The sequence below is a fragment of the Heptranchias perlo genome, chromosome 2 (assembly GCF_035084215.1).
Source record: "Heptranchias perlo isolate sHepPer1 chromosome 2, sHepPer1.hap1, whole genome shotgun sequence".
Classification (NCBI taxonomy): Eukaryota; Metazoa; Chordata; class Chondrichthyes; order Hexanchiformes; family Hexanchidae; genus Heptranchias; species Heptranchias perlo.
The window spans coordinates 80,051,309-80,074,878 of NC_090326.1; the positions used below are offsets into that span (position 1 = coordinate 80,051,309).

Consider the following 23,570-nt stretch of genomic DNA (forward strand, 5'->3'; position numbering starts at 1 on the left):
CAAAGAAAAATGGGTTGTACAAAGAAAAATGGGTTGTGAAGACACAATGGGTAGATGTTCCTACTACTTCTCTTGGCATAAAGGATCACCTGGGCACTGCGCATAAAGAAAAATTGGGCGGGGACGTTTGCAAGCACGTGACAGAGCCTGACTATTCTCTGCCCGTTAATTTATATTGATGAAAAATCCATTATAGACGCGTGATCCTTCTGGCCTTGTTTTCCTCTGTGTTCTGTGCTTTGGTGATTCTTTATGCCAAGTACAATAGGAAACTCTGCCCCCATTTTTAAACATACCAGGGAGAATGGTTACCAAGAGCAACAAAGTCCTAAAAAAGTATATGGAAAATGTAGATGTAAGCATACTATTTTTAACTAGGACCACACACAGATCTAGAAGGCAAGGGTACAATAGGCCTCAAGATAAACGAGAGATTAGAATTTTTTTCCCACATTGTAGCGGATGTGTTAGGGTTACAGATAGTATTAACTGCATTCGCAATGTATCTATGTCAATTCATTTCTTTAAGAGAGATCTGAATAACTATATGGATAAAAACAGGACTGAAGATTACAAGATCAACTATTTACAGAAGTTATAAAATACTACGGAACACAATGGTCCCAATATTAAGGGGGGGGGGGGATTGCGTGCACGAAACTTGGAAGTAAAGTTAGCAGGTCGGATTCTGTGATCTCAACTTGATTGAATGATTACATTTTTCCTTCCAGGTTTCGCATCTCCAAGCTGTGCAGCAGGTATACTGCGCATCCGCATGACGCAATCTGAAGTCCACTATTTAAAGGCCCAATGCAAAAATGGAATTTGGAGGAGCCAGGAGGTAGTTACCATGGTTTCACTAAGAGTAAGGCCAGCACCCAGATTCAGTGATGCTTCCCTTGGAGTATTGCTGGGTGCAGTGAGGAACAGGAGGGAAATCATTTTCCCCAGCAATGGGAGGAAGAAACTTGCTTCTCTTACCAAGAAGGCGAGGCTGGAGGCGGCTGAGGAGATGAACAGCAGGAGCATTGTATCCCGTTCTTGGATCCAGTGCAGGAAGCACTTTAATGACCGAACCAGGTCAGGAAAAGTCTGTACAGTTGCTGATTCACCTACATCCTGTGGTGTACAACACCCCACCCCCCCCCCACCTCATTCTGTCTTGCCAAGTGTACTCCATCACATTACTCCTCACACCCACTTAAGTTTCAGCAGCACCCATCCTTCACTTACTATGCACTTGCTCACCTCCCCATGTATCCATCCACCACTGCCACTCACCCCAATCCTTAAGCAATGTGATGCATCTGCCTGATAGTCACCCTCACCCAATGCACTGCATCCATCGGGTGAATACGTGACCTTCAGTCACTCACAGGTCTGTTCTTTCGCCTCTTGTAAGGGAAGAGAGCGTAAAATGCAAGGGAGAGGGAGAGGACTGGAGGTGGCCCGCCACAAATTATGCAGCTCACTGATGCAGAGGAGGGCGCCATGGAGATAAGTGGCACATCTGAGTCCCTCTGAATCAGAGATGGAAAGACTGGGAACTCACAGAAGCCTGGTGACAGAATTTTAAAAATCTCTGACAAAAATGCTGACTTTATTTCATCAATGACTGAATTATGAGAAGGCTGAGTATAATGGTTGTCAAGATTGTTACTTTGCCAGGACTAATTCATATCGCTTTCTTTTGTCTTCCAGTGCCTTCACGCGCAGAACAAGAGCCTGCAGAGATGCATGACAACAATTCTTCAGAGGACCTCATTCCTTCTGAGGATGCACCGTCACAGGACGTACAGCCATGTACCAGCGCAAATACTGGCACTTCGGGGGGTTCTGTTAGACAGTTAGCTGGATTTTCACCTCGTGATTCACAATTCACAAGTGAGCACGAACAGGCACTGGTGGCAGGGACAACTGTGGAGAGTCCGCATCGGAGGATGCACTTCTCTCCAAGTTCTGCTCAGCTGATAGGAGCAGGAGTAGGCCATTCAGCCCCTCGAGCCTGCTCCGCCATTTAATTAGATCATGGCTGATTTGATTTTTACCTCAACTCCACTTTCCTGCCCTTTCCCCATATCCTTTGACTCCCATGCTGATCAAAAATTTGTCTAACTCAGCCTTGAATGTATTCAATGACTCAGCCTCCCAGATTTTTGGGGTAAAGAATTCCAAAGATTCACGACCCTCTGGGAGAAGAAATTCCTTCTCATTTCCATCTTAAACGGGCGACCCCTTATTCTGAGACTATGAGAAGGAGAATGATAGAGGTATAGCAGCAACATTGAGAGGTACTGGAAAATGTGCCATTCACACTCTCCACAATAGTGGGGAGGATGGGGGAGTCCATCTCTAACAGTAGTGGAATGTTGTCCCAGGTAATTGTGAGAATGTCTGCCATGGAGAGAGTGGCCACCTCTATGGAGCTTCAAGCACGACTCTCAAATGAGCCTATGCAGGCCATGTCTGCCACCTGAAACAGGATGACAGCTTATTTGTGGCCTTACAATGCATCACTGATCTGCACCAAGCTGCACTCCAGCAGAGTGGTTGGAGTGATGTGGCGCTGGCTCAGGAGAGGTATGATGGTGAAAGGGGACATGAAAGTGGGAACTCCACTCAAAGCACTCCCACATCTCACCCATTGCCCCCCCACCAACATGCTGCCTCCTCTCCCAATGGCCAAGTCTGCCCCTGGTGCAAGTACAGCAGTCTTTGGCAGGGCCCTCAGGGCTCCAAAACCCAGAGTTTGTAGACAAGATCATCTCAGCAGTCAGAGCAGGGATCTGAACAGCCTGCTTCTACTTCCAGGGATGAGGTACTTTGTTGCGTGGATAGTCTGAAGAAGCTGGGGTTGTTCTCCTTGGAACAGAGAAGGTTGCAAGGAGATTTGATAGAGGTATTCAAAATTATGAAGGGTCTAGCCAGAGTAGATAGAGTGAAACTGTTCCCACTGGCGGAAGGGTCAAGGATCAGAGAACAAGATTTAAGGTGATTGGCAAAAGAACCAAAAGGTGACATGAGGAAAAACTTTTTTACACAGCGAGTGGTTAGGATCTGGAATTCACTGCCCGAGGGGGTGGTGGATGCAGATTCAATCATGGCCTTCAAAAGGGAACTGGATAAGTACTTGAAAGGAAAAAATTTGCAGGGCTACAGGGATAGGACAGGGGAGTGGGACTAGCTGGATTGCTCTTGTATCGAGCCGGCGCGGTCTCGATGGGCCAAATGGCCTCCTTCTGTGCTGTAACCTTTCTATGATTCTATAATTCTGTTCAAGCCACAGGGTGTGCACCACATAGAAGTGGTAGGAAACGAAAGTTAAAGCAATTGTAATTCACCAAGGGCACATGGGTGTTTGAAGAAATGTTATGTTGTGAAGTTTCCTTTTTTTTAATATCGGCACATAAAATTTATTGATTAGCTCCACTTCCATGTCTTGCCCATTATTGCATCCCAAGTGCCAACTCACCCTTTCATTTGTTTCACAATGAATGTCAATACAGGACAGGACCCATTGGGCAGATGTGCAATGGGTGTGTGCATGGTTGAAGGATAGTTTTGTGCAAAGGGGGTTTGATGCTGGGAGCAGGCCGGAGTATTTAAATTTAAATTTTTCCCAGTTTGACTAACTAAGTGAACCTTTGAGATATGAGGGCTTCCTGGGCAGCAATGTGCATGGCTGGTCTGGCGATGGGTGCCCCATCTTCATATTGTTTGTCGTCTTCCTCCTCCTGTTCTTCACTGTTCTTGTCATCAGAAGATGACTGATGACTCCTCCTCCACCTCTAAACCTCTCTGCTGTGCTATGTTGTGCAGGACGCAGCACACCACTGTGATTCTGGACAACCTCGCTGGCAGGCACCTGAAGCTCTTCTTCAACACGCCAAAGGCTTGCTCGATGATACACCTGGTGGTGATGTGGCTCTGGTTGTATTGCTCTTGCACCTCATTGGTGCAGTTCCTCACAAGGATCATGACCCAAGTTTGAAGGGGGTATCCCTTGTCTCCTAAGAGCCAGCCCTTACGTCTCTCTCCTGGTAGGTAGAGGTCTGGAATGTTGGACAGCCGCAGTATAAAAGCATCATGGCAGCTGGCAGAGAATCTGGTGCACAGCTGCATGAACCTCATCTTGTGACCAGCTGTGCGTTGATGGAGTGAAATCCCTAGCAGTTGATAAAAACTCCTGGTTCATCTGGTAGCCCTCGGATTGCCACATGTGTGCAATCGACTGCACCCTACACCCATGGGAATCCAGAGGAGCGAAACCGACTGCCCGCTCATTCTGGCCCTCGTCATCGCGGGGGAAGTTCACATAAATGGACACCCTGGCAAACAACCCATCCATTACCTGCCTTATACATTTATGCGCAGCCGACTGAGAGGCCTTCGAAATGTCTCTGGTTGTGCTCTGGAAGGAGCAGAGGCAAGGAAATTGAGGGCAGTGGTGACTTTGACAGCGACAGACAATGCGTGGCCACCAGGTCCAGCATCGAGCAGCTCTTCTTAAAGGAGGCTGCCAATGTCCGCGACCACCTGCCAGCTCAATCTGAGCCTGTGTAGGCATTGCACTTCAGAGAGGTCAAGGAAGCTCAACCTCTGTCTGTAGACCCTCTCACATGGGTAGTGCCTCCTGCGGCCTCGGCCCCTCTGTTGCTCTCCTCTCTGCTGTTCTCCACATTTGTGTTGTGCACCTCTCTCTTGTGCACTTGCAGATCCCAACTCAGCATGACGCCGCTGCCTTGGATGGTGATTGTCTTCCTCATCCGATGTCCTATTGAATACATCCATGGTGCCCCCCATCCTGATCTTGTCCATCTGAAAGCCTCCAAATTTCTGAAAAAACCTGTATGATCACAAGAACTCTCTGCCAATCGTTTGCCAGAGGGAACGAAGACACCAGCACTGAGCTTTCATTCACATTGGGCTTTAAAGGTCCCCATGAATCGTGGTTCAAGCTCGCCTCCATATCACTGGCAAGTTTTCCGAGGCCCGGAAACCTGCGCTGGAGTCGTTAAATTCAAATGCCTGTTGAATTCAATTTAATATTGCCTCATTAACATCTGCTAATCATCTACATGGCTGTGATTATTACCGACCCGCCTGTCCTAATGATTGACCCGTCTCCGGTGAGTAGGTTACTCGCACGCAGCCAAATGCACCTCTGTTAAACCCAGAGTTGGCGCGGTGGAGCCGGTTGTGGTCGTGCTTCATATTTCTACAATTTTTACTTCCCACCCGACCCCAACCCGCCCATTCTTGGGGGTTAACATTCCCTCCAATGGGTCCTGAGCTTCTGGGACCATAGAAACATCAAAGGCAATTGGTCAAAGATGAATAATACAAGTTCTAAGTTCCTGAGTGGTTCAAGCCTCTCTTTAGTTATTCTTTTACTTTTTACATGCTTATAAAAGTCCTTTCTATTTCCTGCTATATTATCTGTTGGCTTTTTTTCATAATCTCTTTTAGCTTTTCTAATCTCTTTTCACTTCCCGATTACATTTTCTCTATTCCTCATAATTTTCCTTGCTATTGTAAGGCTTAACTTTATCATATGCATCCATTTTAAGTTTCAGTTTAATCTACTTAGTCACAAAATTCTATTCTTTGATGCAACCTCTTTTCACCTTATAGGAATATATTTATTTTCCGCTCTATCCATTCCATATTTGAAGTTTTCCCACTGCTGACTCATCAATCTGTTTGCTAAAATTTCTGCACAGTTAGTTTAGGCCAGATCCCTTTTGTATCTTGGCAAACTTTGCCTTTTTCCAGATCAACACCCTTATCTTTGACTCTTCACTATCCTTTTTAATTCTTACCTTGAATCTAACCATGTTGTGGTTGCTATTTTCCAATGTGCATAACTGTACATTCACTATTAACATGGAACAGAGAGTTGCCAACCTAACTTTTAAGTACAACAGCTATCATCCAAGTATTCTTGCTTTAAAATAAAAAGTGCATAAACACTTCACATTTATAATTTAAACAACTATACTGAAACCTTGTAGCACAATGGTCTTGTTATATACAGTGTACCTGTTTTTTGTTATAATCTTTCAGTGCTGTTTCATAGCCCTCCTCAAGCCTCTCAAATGCAATTCCTACATCTGTAGTCCAATATATCTGTGAGCTGGTGAGCGCCACCTGAGCTGGATAGTCAAAAATCCACTGATCTCTTGGTTTCTCCTCATAAACTGCTACAGCCTCGGTAATCTGATGACGGACGGTTTCACGCATGGTCTCCTCTATTCGATTTAACCAAGCTTCAACCTTAAAAAGAGACGGGACTGTTTTTATATAAACATCTGTACAGCCATCAAATCAATTTTAGTCACAGTAGTGAAAAAGTTGTACCTGCGACTTTTATACCAAAAAGCCGGCTGGAAATTCATTTGCGCTGGTGCATTGGTCATGCCACCAGGTTTACAAATCATGAAAACCTCAATTAAGGTATAACTTACGCATAAGGTTTAATTGATAGAATAATTTTGATGACAGTATCTTGAAGTATGTTTTTCACTTGCCTTTTTTTGTATATACACAAGTAAAGTACGATAATCCGGCACAGAATTAACAATCACTTGAACGAGGGTGGATTGATTAGGGAAAGCCAGCACAGATTTGTTAAAGGCAAATCGTGTTTATCTAACCTGATAGAGTTTTTTGATGAGGTAATAGAGAGGGTAGATGAGGGCAATGCAGTTGATGTGGTGTATATGGACTTTCAAAAGGTGTTTGATAAAGTGCCGTACGGTAGGCTTATCATCAAGATTGCGGCCCATGGAATAAAGGGGGCAGTAGCAACATGGATACAGAATTGGCTAAGGGACAGGAAACAGAGAGTAGTGGTGAATGGTTGTTTTTCTGACTGGAGGGAGGTGTACAGTGGTGTTCCCCAGGGGTCAGAGCTGGGACCACTGCTTTTCTTGATATATATTAATGACTTAGACTTGGGTGTACAGGGCACAATTTCAAAATTTGCAGATGACACAAAACTTAGAAGGGTAGTAAACAGTGAGGAGGATAGTGATAGACTTCAAGAAGATATAGACAGACTGGTGGCATGGACGGACACGTGGCAGATGAAATTTAACGCAGAAAAATGCTAAGTGATACTTTACGGTAGGAAGAACGAGGAGAGGCAATTTAAACTAGAGGGCATAAGTCTAAAAGGGGTACAGGAACAGAGAGATCGGGGTATATGTGCACAAATTGTTGAAGGTGGCAGGGCAGGTTGAGAAAGCAGTTAGAAAAGCATACGGGATCCTGGGCTTTATAAATAGAGGCATACAGCACAAAAGTATGGAAGTCATGGTGAACCTTTATAAAACACTGGTTCGCCACAACTGGAGTATTGTGTCCAGTTCTGGGCACTGCAATTCAGGAAAGATGTGAAGGCCTTAGAAAGGGTGCAGAAGAGATTTACTAGAATGATTCCAGGGATGAGGGACTTTAGTTACGTGGATAGACTGGAGAAGCTGGGGATGTTCTCCTTGGAATAGAGAAGGTTGCGAGGAGATTGGATAGAGGTATTCAAAATCGTGAAGGGTCTAGACAGAGTAGAAGGAGAGAAACTGTTCCCATTGGCGAAAGGGTCAAGGACCTGAGGACTTAGATTTAAGGTGATTGGCAAAAGAACCAAAGGTGACATGAGGAAAAACTTTTTTTACACAGCGAGTGGTTAGGATCTGGAATGCACTGCCTGAGGGGGTGGTGGAGGCAGATTCAATCATGGTCTTCAAAAGGGAACTGGATAAGTACTTGAAAGGAAAAAATTTGCAGGGCTACGGGGAAAGGGCGGGGGAGTGGGACTAGCTGGATTGCTCTTGCATAGAGCCGGTGCGGACTCGATGGGCCAAATGGCCTCCTTCCATGCTGTAACGTTTCTATGATTCTATGTAAATATGTTAGGGCTGAAAATCCTCGGCTACAACACAAATTGGGCACAGGAAACCTGACGGAGATGAGAATTCTGTCAGGAACACTGAGTCTCCACTCAGATTCCTGGCTTGCAAATTATGCAGGTTTCTGGGATGAGAGCAATTTCCTTAGATTCCAAACTTGGCCCTTGATGTCAGGGGCGCGAAGCCCAAGAGGAGGGAATTCCCATATTGGGAATTTCCTCAGCCCCAGCCTCCGTACTGCTGAGTGACCTGGACCCCAGGCTGAACCCAGTAAAGAGGTCTGTTCAGTGGCTGAAGTGAGGGTCCAGGCCTAGAATCCCATAGGAAAGCAACTCAATTATTCTTTTTGGTGTCCTTATACACGAGGCCAATTGGGCAACCCTTTAAAAATGATCTTGAACCGATGGCACCGGATGCAGAATAACGGCCTTACCGGCGCTGTTTCCACCACCACCAAACAACCCTGCTCTGGAGGGCATCTAAAGTCACATAGGCTCCCACTTCGGCATCCAAATTAAGTGGACCTGCCCTGACCTTGGATAATCTGGTGGGGTCAGCTGTGGGAGGTCATCAGCATTTGCTTTGCCACACTTCTGTTGGCAGAATGGGTCTGAGGATTTTAGGCTCCTGTATGTTTGAGACAGTAAACTTACTGCAATTTAATTATTCAACTAAAACTTGTAACTTTCTCTTCTATATTAAATCTTGTACCAGTCATGGTGACATGGTTACACTACATATTGGAACTCCAATATACTGCATCAGAGAGTAGTGCAATAAGGGAATTTCTGACTGCAGCTGTATCACTTTGGGCAAGTGCCGAGCACTTCCTAAAATGAAGGAAAAATATCAATGGAGGAGCAACCTTGAGCTATTTTCATGCACATCCAGTAACTGATTTCAACACACCATTGATGGAGGCCTGGAGCTGGTCTGGAGTCTATTCTCCTTAGTAGTGATGGTACAGGTCATGGAGAGACAAAGAAATGGTAAGAAGAGAAAATAAATCAACACTCAATCTCTATAAACTTGCTTCCTCATTCTCACTTTGAAAAGAACTTGCGTTTAGTGAGTCCTATCTATCTATATCAAAAATCCTATGTCTGCATCCACTTCCTGGCTGGACCACTTGACTTCCTATTGTCACACTTTTAGGGGAGATTTTTCTGGGTCTGTGCCCAGTACACAGCAATTATCAGAAAACTGGATGGATTGGAGCGCATGCCTGCAAAGAAATCTGACTGATTTTCATTCCATTAATTTAAATGGAAAGAAAAACTGGCAGGTTCCTTTATAGATGTACGCAATGACCTACCTGAACTTTCCACAATTTTCTGCGACAAGACGATCCAGTGTGCCTCGCCCCAGGAAAATCTCTCACCTCATATCAACTTTTTCCATTATAAATTCCTAGGTCCACATTTATTAATAACATAATTGAACTTATCTACTTAATTGTTTTTCTATCAGTACCATTCATTCAGCTGCACTAATACAATATTTTTCTTCAGCTTTGTCATATTTCTGCTTAGTAGCTTTTCTTCAAATAATTTTGAGAAACATGAGAACAAATTTCAAAAGCTGATAAAATTTATAGTGTTTTTTTTTAAAAGAGGCTGTTCCAATGTGTGTGAGCGAGAAAGTGAGAAAATATGACATATCTACTAATTGTAGACCCTTTGTAGCTTTTGTTTTATATTCTATAAAAGTCAGAAAATGTATTAATCTGACAGATAGAATCAGAAAAAGAGAGGGGTAACAGAGAATGGGGTGTGAAAGAGGGGTGGAGGGGGAGGGAGAGGCTGAGCATTCCTTGTTCATGCTAATGTTCTATTTTCAAAGAAAGCATCGGATATCATTCATGTAACATTCTTTTCCTATTTTATAGAATTGTTGACCTGCTTACTTTGAATTGGTTAATGCCGCCTTAAAATAGCAGACCAGGGAATGTCAAGTCATGAATATCTTGGGGGGTGGGGGGGATTTTCAATTTCCACTCCAAAAACGGGCATGTAGTTGGTCGAGCAGCCATGCCACCTACCCAAAGCCAATGTCAGGTTTGGGCCTCATTTGAATGCAGTCGGCAAGGAGTAGGCACCAAACGGGCGCTCTACTGCAGCTCACCAGTTGTGGGAGGGCGGGAAATTGGCTGGCTCCTATGCTATTAGTAACTTTGGTCCAGGCTGTTTTGTTGGGAGTTGTGCAAAAGGTGAGAATGGAACGGAGAGGTGACAACACGTTCAAGGACCTTGGAGAGGAAAAGGAGGTTGGAAATGGGATGATAGTTAGCATTAACAAAGGATTTTTTATTTATGCACTGTCTGTAGGTGACGCTGTGGGAGTGATTTATTGCACATCTCTAGTTAGCATATGACCTACACTATGAATTCATAGTAAGTGAGGAGTTTCACTTGTTATGTGACACAATCAGTCTTTTCTCCAAAATACCTGTTGGAGAAAAGATATGAATATGGATTACGAGAGCAAATTTTGCAGAGATAATGGAAAGATATGAGCCAGTGTGTGTGTGGGTGGGTATATATAGTTATACTGGAACAAAATGTAAAATATCTTTCTAGCGGCAGGTAGAAAAGCAGACAGATACTTTAAGATTTTCAATTTTATGTGTGCATAAAGAGATTGACGGAAAATCATTATCAGCTGCCACTTTGTAACCTGTTGTAATACTTCTGTCATGTCCTCCTTAGTTTTCTTTCGTGTTTCAATTCCAGCAGGCTAATGGATAGATTTGAGTTAACATTGCTCTTTGTGAAACTTGTCAGGCAAACACAGCTCATAGATTCCTTGGATATCCATATATGGAGGTATAAGATAATTGACAGTCTTTCTCATTGAAAATTTTCTTCAAATCGGACACCTTTTTCAAAACACTCTTCCAGGTGCAGAGTGCGTCAGGCATTGTATTTACAGCACCTCCCCCCCTCCCCCCTCCAACAAACCCTTCACTCCCACAACGTCCCCCTGCTGTAACATTAGTTGTCATGTTGTGCCTTTCAGAACTGTACAGGACATTTCACCTTTCTTGGACACCATGGGCGATAACTTGCTGTGAAAATAACGGTGAGGCTAATGCCGCTTGCTATTATTTATGCGCAAATGCTACAGCAACTTCAGGCGAGGGGCAGATGCGAGGTTAAACTCGGAAATCCAAAAGTTGCTGTCTGAGAAACGCCACTCCACTGTTAGTTTTGCGGAAAGAGAATCTCGCTGTCTGCCTCACCAGTGAAATGCATTGAATGGCGTGCAGTTGTTGCATTTGCGCGGTAGGTATGGACTAAACTCGCCACTGAAAATTAAGTCTTGTCCATTGCAGTCTAAGTACCCTTTTAATGACAATATAAGTGTTAATTACTGCCAAACACCTTCTCTGGCACTGAAAATTAACTATTACAAGTGTGGAGTCTCATTCCTTCAGGTTTTAATTGTCGTTGGAGGTTTAAAAAATGTAAAATTTAACTTTTTTTTTTACTTTTCCTTTGTGGCTTTTTTTTCTCTCTCTCTTAATCCAATCTTTCTTTCCCTCTCTTCATTTCTCTTTCTGCACCTGATTTGACACTGAAATCACCCATTCTAATTTACACTTCCTTCTCAGCCCTTGCACAATTAATTTCAAAATCTTTCAATCTGATTGGTTGAGGAGATACACAGTTGCCTGCCTTGTTCACTCAACTCCCAGGGGCTCGACTTTCAAAGGACGGCGGGATGGCAGCCGAGGGGCCAATGGGCGCCCGGTAACCCAACGAATAAAATCTTGTAGCCCTTGATGTGGCTTCCGGGTTTGCGGTCCGAAAGCTGCGCAGGGGGCGGACTGCGTAGCTGCACGACAGGCTGTCAGCTGGGGCGGCTCTATTTAAAGGGCCATTGCTCCAAAGGATTTTGCTGCAGCAAACACCAAAAAGGCACAACAGAGCAGCACAGGGGCAAGGCTGCTCCAAGATTCAGCAATGCCTCACTTCAGCTGCTACTGGCCGGGTTGAGGAGGAGGGAAGTGTTTTACCCCGCGGACGGAAGGAAGTGCCCTGCCTCTGCCACCCAAAAGGCCCGGCTCGAGGTGGCAGAGGAGGTCACCAGCAGCAGCAACATCTCCCGCACCTGGGTCCAGTGCAGGAAGCGCTTCAATGACTTAACTAGGTCAGCAAAAGTGAGTACACTGACTGATTCTCCTGCATTCCGTGTTCCACATCATCGCTGCCCACCCCCCGCCCCCCCACCCCACGACAACTCATTCTGCACTGCCAAGACTACTCGATCACATCACTCTTCACACCCACTTAAGGCTCATCCTCAAAATGTACGCTGGGTGGGGGACTTCAATGTCCATCACCAATGAGTGGCTCGGTAGCACCACTACTGACCGAGCTGGCCGAGTCCTGAAGGACATAGCTGCCAGACTGAGCCTGCGGCAGGTGGTGAGCGAACCAACACGAGGGAAAAACTTACTTGACCTCATCCTCACCAATCTACCTGTCGCAAATGCATCTGTCCATGACAATATTGGTAGGAGTGACCACCGCACAGTCCTCGTGGAGACGAAGTCCCGTCTTCGCACTGAGGACACCATCCAACGTGTTGTGTGGCACTACCACCTTGCTAAACGGGATAGATTCAGGACAGATCCAGCAGCTCAAAACTGGACATCCATGAGGTGCTGTGGGCCATCAGCAGCAGCAGAATTGTATTCCAGCACAATCTGTAACCTCATGGCCTGGCATATTCCTCACTCTACCATCACCAACAAGCCAGGGGATTAACCCTGGTTCAATGAGGAGTGTAGAAGAGCATGCCAGGAGCAGCACCAGGCGTACCGAAAAATGAGGTGCCAACCTGGTGAAGCTACAACTCAGGTCTACATACGTGCTGAACAGCGGAAACAACATTCTATGGACAGAGCTAAGCGATTCCACAATCAACGGATCAGATCAAAGCTCTGTAGTCCTGCCACATCCAGTCGTGAATGATGGTGGACAATTAAACAACTAACGGGAGGAGGAGGCTCTGCAAACATCCCCATCCTCAATGATGGAGGAGTCCAGCACGTGAGTGCAAAAGAAAAGGCTGATGCGTTTGCAACCATCTTCAGCCAGAAGTGCCGAGTCGATGATCCATCTCAGCCTCCTCCCGATAGCCCCACCATAACAGAAGCCAGTCTTCAGCCAATTCGATTCACTCCACATGATATCAAGAAACGGCTGAGTGCACTGGATACAGCAAAGGCTATGGGCCCTGACAACATCCCAGCTGTAGTGCTGAAGACTTGTGCTCCAGAACTAGCTGCACCTCTAGCCAAGCTGTTCCAATACAGCTGCAACACTGGCATCAACCCGATAATGTGGAAAATTGCCCAGGTATGTCCTGTCCACAAAAAGCAGGACAACCTAATCCGGCCAATTACCACCCCATCAGTCTACTCTCAATCATCAGCAAAGCGATGGAAGGTGTCGTCGACAGTGTTATCAAGCGGCACTTACTCACCAATAACCTGCTCACGGATGCTCAGTTTGGGTTCCGCCAGGACCACTCGGCTCCAGACCTCATTACAGCCTTGGTCCAAACATGGACAAGAGCTGAATTCCAGAGGTGAGGTGAGAGTGACTGCCCTTGACATCAAGGCAGCATTTGACCGAGTGTGGCACCAAGGAGCTCTAATAAAATTGAAGTCAACAGGAATCAGGGGGAAAACTCTCCAATGGCTGGAGTCATACCTAGCACAAAGGAAGATGGTCGTGGTTGTTGGAGGCCAATCATCTCAGCATCTCAGCCCCAGAATATTGCTGCAGGAGTTACTGAAGGCAATGTCCTAGGCCCAACCATCTTCAGCTGCTTCATCAATGACCTTCCCTCCATCATAAGGTCAGAAATGGGGATGTTCGCTGATGATTGCACAGTGTTCAGTTCCATTCGCAACCCCTCAAATAATGAAGCAGTCCAAGCCCGCATGCAGCAAGACCTGGACAACATCCAGGCTTGGGCTGATAAGTGGCAAGTAACATTCGCGCCAGATAAGTGCCAGGCAATGACCATCTCCAACAAGAGAGAGTCTAACCACCTCCCCTTGACATTCAATGGCATTACCATCGCCGAATCCTCTACCATCAACATCCTGGGGGTCACCATTGACCAGAAACTTAACTGGACCAGCCATATAAATACTGTGGCTAAAAGAGCAGGTCAGAGGCTGGGTATTCTGCGGCGAGTGACTCACCTCCTGATTCCCCAAAGCCTTTCCACCATCTACAAGGCACAAGTCAGGAGTGTGATGGAATACTCTCCACTTGCCTGGATGAGTGCAGCTCCAACAACACAAGAAGCTCCACACCATCCAGGACAAAGCAGCCTGCTTGATCGGCACCCCATCCACCACCCTAAACATTCACTCCCTTCACCACCGGTGCACAGTGGCTGCACTGTGTACCATCCACAGGATGCACTGCAGCAACTTGCCAAGGCTTCTTCGATAGCACCTCCCAAACCCGCGACCTCTACTACCTAGAAGGACAAGAGCAGCAGGCACATGGGAACAACACCACCTGCACGTTCCCCTCCAAGTCACACATCATCCTGACTTGGAAATATATCGCCAGTTCCAGGATTTTGACCTCATCGTCGCTGGGTCAAAATCCTGGAACTCCCTTCCTAACAGCACTGTGAGAGAACCTTCACCACACGGACTGCAGCGGTTCAAGAAGGCGGCTCACCACCACCTTCTCAAGGGCAATTAGGGATGGGAAATAAATGCCGGCCTCGCCAGCGACACCTACATCCCATGAACGAATGAAAAAAACACCTCGGTGAGTCCTCGTATTCAGCCAGTTGGGTTGGCACCTGGTGAGTCACCACACACAAGTGAGCATGAGCAGTCACTGGTGGCAGGGGTGGCTGCGGAGAGTCTCTGTCGGTGGACGCTCTCCTCTCCAGGCTCTGCTCAGCTGGACGCAGATGCTGAACCCCAGGGACCATCCTTTAAAAAGGAGAATGATCGAGGGACAGCAACACATTTGTGAGGTACTGGAACAGGTGCCACGCGCACTCTCCACAATAGTGCAGAGGATGGAGGAGTCCAATTCCTGCATGAGTGGAATGGCGAGACTGGTAAGTGCGGGAATTCCTGCGATGGAGGGAATGGCAGCCTCCATTGAGCTTCAAGCACGGCTCACAAATGAGTCCATTCATGCTGCCTCCTCTTCAGGTGGCCGAATCAGCCCCTGCACAGGTGCAGGTGATGCGGTCTTTGGAGGGGCCCTTACGGGCTCCAAAACTCAGAGAATACAGGCTGAAAACATCTAAGCAGTCAGGGCATGAATATAAGCAACCTGCTACTACCTCTGCTGCAGCCATGTAGAAGCGGTAGGAAGAGAAAGGCTGAGGATTTGTGATCACGAAGGGTTTGCGCACAAGGGTGTCTGACAGACTGTCACGTTTGCTATTTATATTAGTTTTTTGTTGTATTCACATTAAATGTTATCGTTCTCATCACTCCTGCCACGTCTTGCCCATTCTTGACTGGCTTTTGTGATAGTACCCTTTCATGAGCTTCACCATGAACAGCGACACTTGATGCCACCCACTGAGTCACTTTCCAGTGGGTGTATTTATAGTTGCAGGACTGTTTTGTGCAGGGTGGGGGGGCGGGGGGGTGGGGAGGGTGTTTGTGCTGCTCTTTCCAGGTGGTGTGAGGACTGGACTCTTCATACTTTCTGATGTTAGGAGAACCATTCACATATCAGTGACTCCCTGGCCTCAGGGAGGAACAGGTCCCATGCACACTCTCCACAGTAGTGCAGAGGATAGAGGAGTCCAACTCCTGCATTAGTGGAAGTGCGGGAATGTCTGTGACGGACAGAATGGCAGCCTCCATTGAGCTTCAAGCACGGCTCACAAATGAGTCCATTCATGCTGCCTCCTCTCCAGGTGGCCGAGTCTGCCCCTGCACAGGTGCAGGTGGAGCAGTCTTTGGCGGGGCCTTCACCAGGTGAGCCGCTGCACTGGCCATGGGTTCGTCTTCCTCCTCCTCCTCAATGTGGATGGCAGATGTGGATGGGGCCTCCTCAAATGGCACCCCTCCCTGTTGTGCCATATTGTGCAGGACACAACACACTTCTATAATGCGTCCCACTCTGTCAGGTGTGTATTGAAGCACTCCTCAGAACGATCAAGGCACCTAAATCGTATCTTGAGCAGCCCTATAGATCAATTGTAGACCTGGTGGTGCTGTGGCTGTTGTTGTATCAACGTTGTTGCTCGATGATGGGGTTCCTCAGACGTGTCACGAGCCATGTGTGCAGGGGGTATCCCTTGTCTCCGAGGAGCCAGCCCTTAAGGGTGTTCGGTGCATGGAAGAGCCCCGGGATGTTGGAATCCCTCAGAATGAAGGAATCGTGGCAGGGAATCTGGCACACACATTTGCAGTGGTCACAAACGAGCTGAGTGTTGATGGAGTGATACCCCTTTCTGTTGATGAACAGTCCTGGCTCATGTGGAGGTGCTCTGATTGCTATATGGGTGCAATTGATTGCACCCTGCACCCGTGGAAAGCCAGCCACACAGTGGAATCCCACTGCCCTCTCCATCTGGCTGAGGTTGCTCATGGGGAAGTTGACATATTGCGAGGCCCTGTGGAACAATCCATCGATGAACTTATGCACTTGTGTGCAGATGACTGAGAGACCCCGACGATATCCACAGTGGCTGCCTGAAATGATCCGGAGGCGAAGAAGTTGAGGGCAATGATGACTTTGACAGTGACGGGTAATGAGATGCCGCTTGGCCTAGCCGGGAGCAGCTCGGCATGAAGCAGGCTGCAAATGCCTGCGGCCACCTGGCGATTCACTCTGAGCCTTCCTATGCGCTGCTCCTGAGAGAGGTCCAGGAAGGTGAGCCTTGGTCTGTAGACCCTGTGGTGAGGGTGGTGCCTCCTGCGATGTCACCCTCTCTGTTTCCCTCTGTGCTCGTGCAGGTGCCTGAGGAGCAGCACTGTGTTGTGGAGCTCCAAGTGGCAGAAGTGCACACCGTGCCTGGTTAGGCTGGTGATGTTGCTCGTCTTCAGATGTGGTGGTGAATGCAGCCATGGCACCCCCCATACTGATGGTGTCAGTTTGAGGGTTTACACGGGTAAACATGTGTCAACAGAACAATTCTGAGTGGAAACTAAGAATTTTCAGTCTAAACACAAAGATCTCCCAGCCAAAAGTTTGTCTGAAAGACCAGAGTGCCCTGCTGCAATAACTCACCTTTTATCCCCATCTGTCAAACAAGCATTTCAATGTTCAGCTGGCTGCTGGCTGAAACACATCTCCTAAAACATGGAGGGCGCAAAGTTGGGCCGTGTAGGGCCCGTTGTTTCGGCACTACACGGTCTCTCTGACATCCAAGATGGCATCTTGGATGCACACGTACATTTCCAGCGTGATGTGCATCGGTCGCCATCTTGGTACAGGAGTTAGCGCATGCACAAATACCGAATGCTGGAAGCATGTAAAGTAAGGAGAGAATGTGTGCAATCAGTGTACAAGCTGATTTAAAGTGATAGACACCATTTTGGACCTTAACGCTCAACTCAATGCACAGTCTTAACTCCGACCATCTGAACGTGTCTAACGGTGCCTGGAGGACCCCCCCGCCAGCGCTATTTAAAGGGGCCACGCAGGCCTTGCAGGTTAGTTGCTAGATTATGGCTTGCGGCTGCTGGTGGAGTAGGGAGTGTTTTTTGAAGCCCCCTATTCTTACTAAGAGTTCCTAGAGTACATTTGAGAGTGGTTTGGCAGGTACTGCCTTATGGTTCGGAAAGTTAAACCGTGGTTGAAAAACATTCCTGGCAACCATGAGCGGTTTGCTAGGGTTCCTGCTGGCCATTGAGCATGACTGGGAGCATGCAGAGAGGCCACGCATAGCAGGTCAAGCTGTGAGGAGATGGAGGACGAGGAGGCGCAGGGCACTGAGCAGGAGGCCCTACCCAATGAGGGCCTTCCGGGGCCAATTCTCTTACCTCAACATGACTGAGGAGGATTCCATCTGATGCCTGAGGTTCACCAAGCAAGCCGTGACTGAGATCTGTCAATTGGTGTGGCCACAACTGCAGCCTCAGAGCAGGGCGAGGACAGCATTGCCTGTGGCTGTGAAGGTCACCGTGGCGCTGAATTTCTACAGCTCAGAATAATTTCAGGCCTCGGCTGGCGACATGTGCAACATATCGCAGTATGCAGTGCACTGCTGCATAAGGGAGGTCACAGATACACTGTACCAGATGAGGAACGGGTTCATCACCTTCCCTCTCCACCGAGATAAGCAGAACGAGCGAGTACGGGGGTTCGCTCGGATTGCTGGCTTCCCCATGGTGCAGGGTGCCATTGACTGCACGCACATTGCTCTACATGCCCCGCACATCAACCCGGCTGTCTTCGTCAACCGATAGGGCTTCCATTCCCTCAACGTGCAGATGGTGCACGACCACACGCATCGAATCATGGGGGTCGATGCCTGCTACCCCGGGAGCAGTCACAATATCTTCATCATGCGGCAGTCCAACGTGCCAGCTTTCACCCGACTCGGCAAGTCAAAGGCTGGCTACTGGGCAACAAGGTCTATTCCCTCACGGCATGGCTCATGACACTGGTCAGGAACCCACGCACATGTGTACATTAGGCCTATATTGAGAGCCATGCTGCCACATGCAACATCATGGAGCACATTATAGGCCTCCTCAAAAAATGCTTCCGCTGCGTGGACCGGTCTGGAGGAGCCCTGCAGTACTCCCGAGTGGGTGGGCAGATTTGTGGTGGTATGCTCCATGCTGCACAACCTCACCATCATGAAAAACCAGCCTTTGCCACCAATGATTGGAGAAGATCCTGAGCCAGAGGTGGAAGAGGACGGGGTTGAGGTAGAAGAAGAAGAGGAGGAGGATGAGGAAAAGGAGCAGGAGGAGGAGGAGGGGTTGGAGCCGGAACAGGAAGTGGAGGAAGACGCAAGAGTGCAACAGGAACCACACGCCTTGTCTGCAAGGGCTCTCCGTGCTCGCCTGATCCGTGCCCACTATCAATAATGTGAACTACATCCCCCAACTCACCAACAGTCCTACACTCCCCACCTTTCCACTTCCACAAGACAATCAAATCACCCTCCATCTGATTACACATTGGTTTCCCCCTCAGCTCATCGCACAAATAAAAACCACCACCAAATGCAAAATCAAAGTTTGATCAATGAATAAATGAAATTATGCAAACATAACAGAACTATTCACCCTTGCGCATTCCCTTAGTGTCTTTTATTTGTGCCTTTACCTTTCCTAGTGCTCCTATGAGGTGCTTCCCCAGTGGCTAGAGCATGGTTGGTGGGAGGCTGCTGGCCTTCAATGGAGGAATGTGCAGATGGCCTTGGAGGACGACCTCGAGCAGCTCTGGGCCGGGAGGGCCTGGGTTCAGACTGCACCATCTCAGCATGGGCTGCAGCAGTCTAGCCTGGCTGGCCGATAGGCAACAACAGGGGCACTGGCGGAGTGGCAGGGGTGAGAGCAGGAAGGCTGTCATTCTGAGAGAGGACAGCAGGTCCGACTGTCATGGCACCACTGCCACTCGCAAGGGGCGGCGCCTCAGCAATCCTGGTGATCAGCTGGAGAACGGATTGCTGGAGTGCTTTGACGCCCTGGAAGCCCCGTTCAACAATGGTCCCCAGACCCACGACAGCAGCAGTCTGAGCTTCCAAGGCAGCAGTCTGAGCTGCAAATGCAGCAATCAGACCTTGGATGGCAGATGTTTGTGCTGCAATGGAAGCTACGACTTCAGTCATCAGACACTGCATCATGGTGGGTTCCACAGGTGTGCTGATGGAGGTGACCACCCGTTCCATGTTGGAAAGGATGGGCTCCAAACTCTGCACAAAGCCGAGTACCAAGTTGGAGCTGGACTCCTCCATGCCCCTTCTCATTGTGCGCAGGCTTTCTGGCAGGCTTTCCAGTGCCCCAAGCATTTGGTGGTGTACACCCATCAGCTGTCTTCTGTAACCTGGCCCACCAAAGTCCTCATCTGACTCCTCTGCAGCAGAACTAGTGAGCGACCTCGCCCTCTGGTGAACTGGCACCTCTAGTATCCGCTCCCCCTGCCCCAGCTCCTACGAACTTATGCTCAGTGTCTCACCACGTGCAGATCCCTCCTCTAACCTAGCCTCTAAAGGATGTGCAGTTTCAATCTCTGAGCTGGTGGAAGCAAGTGTCAGATCGAGTGTCGGTGTGGCTTCATTGTTCTCCTCCTCCTCCTCCTCCTCCTCCTCCTCCTCCACCGGTGCCGCCACGTGTTCTTGGGTATCTGCAGTGACAAAGGGGAACAGGTTGAGTTGTGGAGTGGGGAGAACAGCAAGTAAGACCTACGTGCTGACAGCATCTGCAGCATGTGAGTCAGAAAAGATTATAGGAGGAGGTAGATGTGAGAAAGGAGAAGGAGCATTAGATATGCAGAGACCCCCTTCATCGGGACCTCCAGCGCGGCATGTTGTCACGGCTGCAGCAACGGCTCGCCCAATGATCCGAAGCACTGTCTCCTCTCGGGGGTGAGGATGTTTAAGCGTGCCCGTCCACCCTCAGGTCCTTCCTGCTGCCGGCTGTTATGCGGCACCTTCTCCTGCAAGACAGAGGACAGTGAGTATCCTGCAAGGTGCGTAGGTGATGTGCCTGTCATGGACGAATAGCTGCCAGTTTGTGTGGCCTGCAAGTGTGGTTCTATGTGCGGGTGAGATACAGCATGCCAAGTGCAGCATTGGGTATGGATGGGCAGTGTTTGTTGGTGGGTGAGTGACGGGGAGTGTGATGCATGGAGCAGTGGTGCAGTTGGTAAGATGTGCCACTTGACACTTGCATTCACTCACCTTGATCACTCGTGTCAAATCATTGAACTTCTTTCAGCACTACACCCACATGCGTGGTGTAATGCTCCTTCCGTTAACTTCCTCCGCCACAGCATGCCAATGCCTGCGGAGCTGCAGTCTGGAGGGTCTCCTTCCACCCTGCGGGTACATGTTTGCCCTCCTTTCGTCCACCCCTTCCACCAGGGCCTCCAGTGCATCATCAGAGAAGCGTGGAACCGTCTCTCATGCAGTCCTGCTATCCTCGTGGCCACCTTTCCCTTCTCCTAGTGAGATATGTACCTGCCATTTGAAATGTGCACCTGCACCTTTAAGAGGTGCAGGCTGCTGATGACGTGCGCTGTGCACGCCCCATTTCCAACTTCCTCATTCTCCGTGCATAGGGGCCATCGGGCGTGGGGTACTAGCGCATCACGCTACCCCCGCCCGAAAACGGCCCTTATCGAATCTTTCCCCTGGAGTGTTTCCCACAGCACAGGAAACACGCTGAGGCTGAATGAAAATCGGTCCCCTGCCTCAATCACCATGAAATTAACTACTTCAAATACTTAAACTATCTAAATAACCATGTTAACTATCATCGCGCCAGCTTTAATTGCCGGTGGGACTTTCGTATTCGTGAGGCACACAGACGCATCTGTGGGGTACCCGGAAGTCGGCGGATTGAAGCCGGCTTCCTCACCTGCTCGGAATTTTCCTGATTTTCGGAGCCCCCCCCCCCCGCCCCCAACGTATCCCCACTTCAGCTCGAAAATCGAGCCCCAGGTGTCCTGTTTCCCTCGCTGCGATGTTATCAGCATGCACTTTCAGCAACTTGTCATGCAAAAAATTTTAAAACCTAAATGTGCAAGGGCAAATTTAACTCACGGCAGATGCCGTTAGATGTCCTGCCACAGCAAATTATGACCCCATCTATTATCACATGAAACCTGTCCTTCTATACCGTGCTCCCTCCATTGATGCTCAAATTTGCACATTCCACAGCTGGATATAATCACTATGTTCTTTGTATCTCTAATCTACCAATTAAGAGTTTCACAATTGACCATACAGCATTATTGCAGATATGTTCTGAGTCATTGATCAGTTGAACATTAGTTGTAATGCACCTGTCTTCCAAGAAAGTGCACTAAGTACATTATAGTGCTCTTGCAAGTGTGTTTAAAAATTGGAAACATTAATTCTCATTTAATGCACAATTAGTGCACTAAGCAAATTAAACTCTCAAGTATACCACAGTTAACATACTATCAATCTCACCTGCCCAATGCATTTACACTTTGCTTGGAATGGGACATATTCCTTCTCTCTACTGTACATTCCTATTGCAGTTTTATTTATTTGCTTTTCACCACCTTCTTCAAATTTTAGATCGGCCATGTTGTCAAAGAGTTTGGCAAGATGACGAGTAACCTAAAGTACAAAATTTTCACAATTAGGTAGTGACTGAGAAATTAAAAGGAGAACCTCAGCATATAAAATGTATTTCATTATGTAAGCAAGTTCCTGACAAAATCTTATTTGAAAGAAATTTTATTAAATTCATTTTTTTTCATGCACTGCCAGCACAGAGGACAGGTCAAGGATAGGGCAACAACAGTGTAGCACCAATTCTCCAACCCGCGCGCACTTTGAGCGGACTCCCAGGTGGGACTGTGGAATCAGTGAATTACCATTTAGTATGATCAGCCCGTCAGGAATGCTCAATATGATCACACTAATAATAATGAAAATCAAAATTCTGAGGAAAATAAACTGCTACCATTTGCTACAATCATCAAACTGAAAAAAGCCAAAGACACAAATTTACTTCAATAACAAACTATTTATTGTACTAAATGTCATTGTAGCAGTATATACCCTTAGTAGAAGAACTATCCAAAACAATTAAAAAGTACAATAGCCACCTTGTGAGCTTGTGGTTTTCAGGCAATTAAATTGTCATGGCACAACAGAAATTCACAAACAGATATTCAAGACAGTGCTTGTTTTTTTCAAATAAGAAAGATGGTTCTTTTGAAAGTGCTCACAGCATTCAAATAGCTACAACTAACTGGTGCTTCCACAGAACACCTCTTTTTGAATAGGACTTGTATACTAATGCAAATGTTTAAACAGTTTCATAGTAATGCAAAGCAATAACTACACAGAACATCCTATTCGTTTATGAAAAAGGAGACAGTGAAAATATTAAGAAAATCATTTGTCCCTGATGGCACATTTGGTAAAGGCAGCATGCAACTGGGTCATACAGGCAGGCCAAAAAGTCCTACATTTGATTCCAGCCTATTTTAAGTTAGTTGAGCTCAGCCAGCGGGCAGTAAGAGTACTGCAACTGGCCTCACTGTCTCTATAACAAGGAATGGAAATTAGGTAGAACCCAGGCTCTTATTTGCTATCCAGAGACTCTTGGTGGAAATTTTACTTGTGTAACATTGGAGAAGACAGAACCAGGTTTGGTTGTGATGGTTCCCAGTCAAAAAACCTGCCAGTACCCACTGTCCAGGTTCATACATGAAAAACAGGCACTTAGAGGGTTGTGAATCTTTAGAATTCTCTACCCCAGAGGGCTGAGGATGCTCAGTCATTGAGTATATTCAAGACTGAGATCAATAGATTTTTGTACTCTAAGGGAATCAAGTGATATGGGGATCGGGTGGGAAAGTGGAGTTGAGGTCGAAGATCAGCCATGATCTTACTGAATGGCAGAGTAGGCTCGAGGGGCCGTATGGCCTACTCCTGCTCCTATTTCTTATGTTCTTATGAGTACCAGAGGGTGCCTGTGAA

At 47.5% G+C, this 23,570-nt stretch overlaps 1 protein-coding gene across 1 annotated transcript in view; it reads right to left on the bottom strand.

Moving 5' to 3' along the window:
• The window catches only part of LOC137332178 (dynein axonemal heavy chain 11-like), a 380,453-nt gene that overhangs the window by 234,360 nt on the left and 122,523 nt on the right, over positions 1–23,570 (bottom strand). Inside the window, exons 29-30 of the mRNA XM_067995882.1 lie at positions 22,044–22,196; positions 6,043–6,276 (exon numbers count right to left, since the gene is read on the bottom strand). Of these exons, the coding sequence (XP_067851983.1) occupies positions 6,043–6,276; positions 22,044–22,196 (387 nt within the window). The remainder of the gene's footprint in view (positions 1–6,042; positions 6,277–22,043; positions 22,197–23,570) is intronic.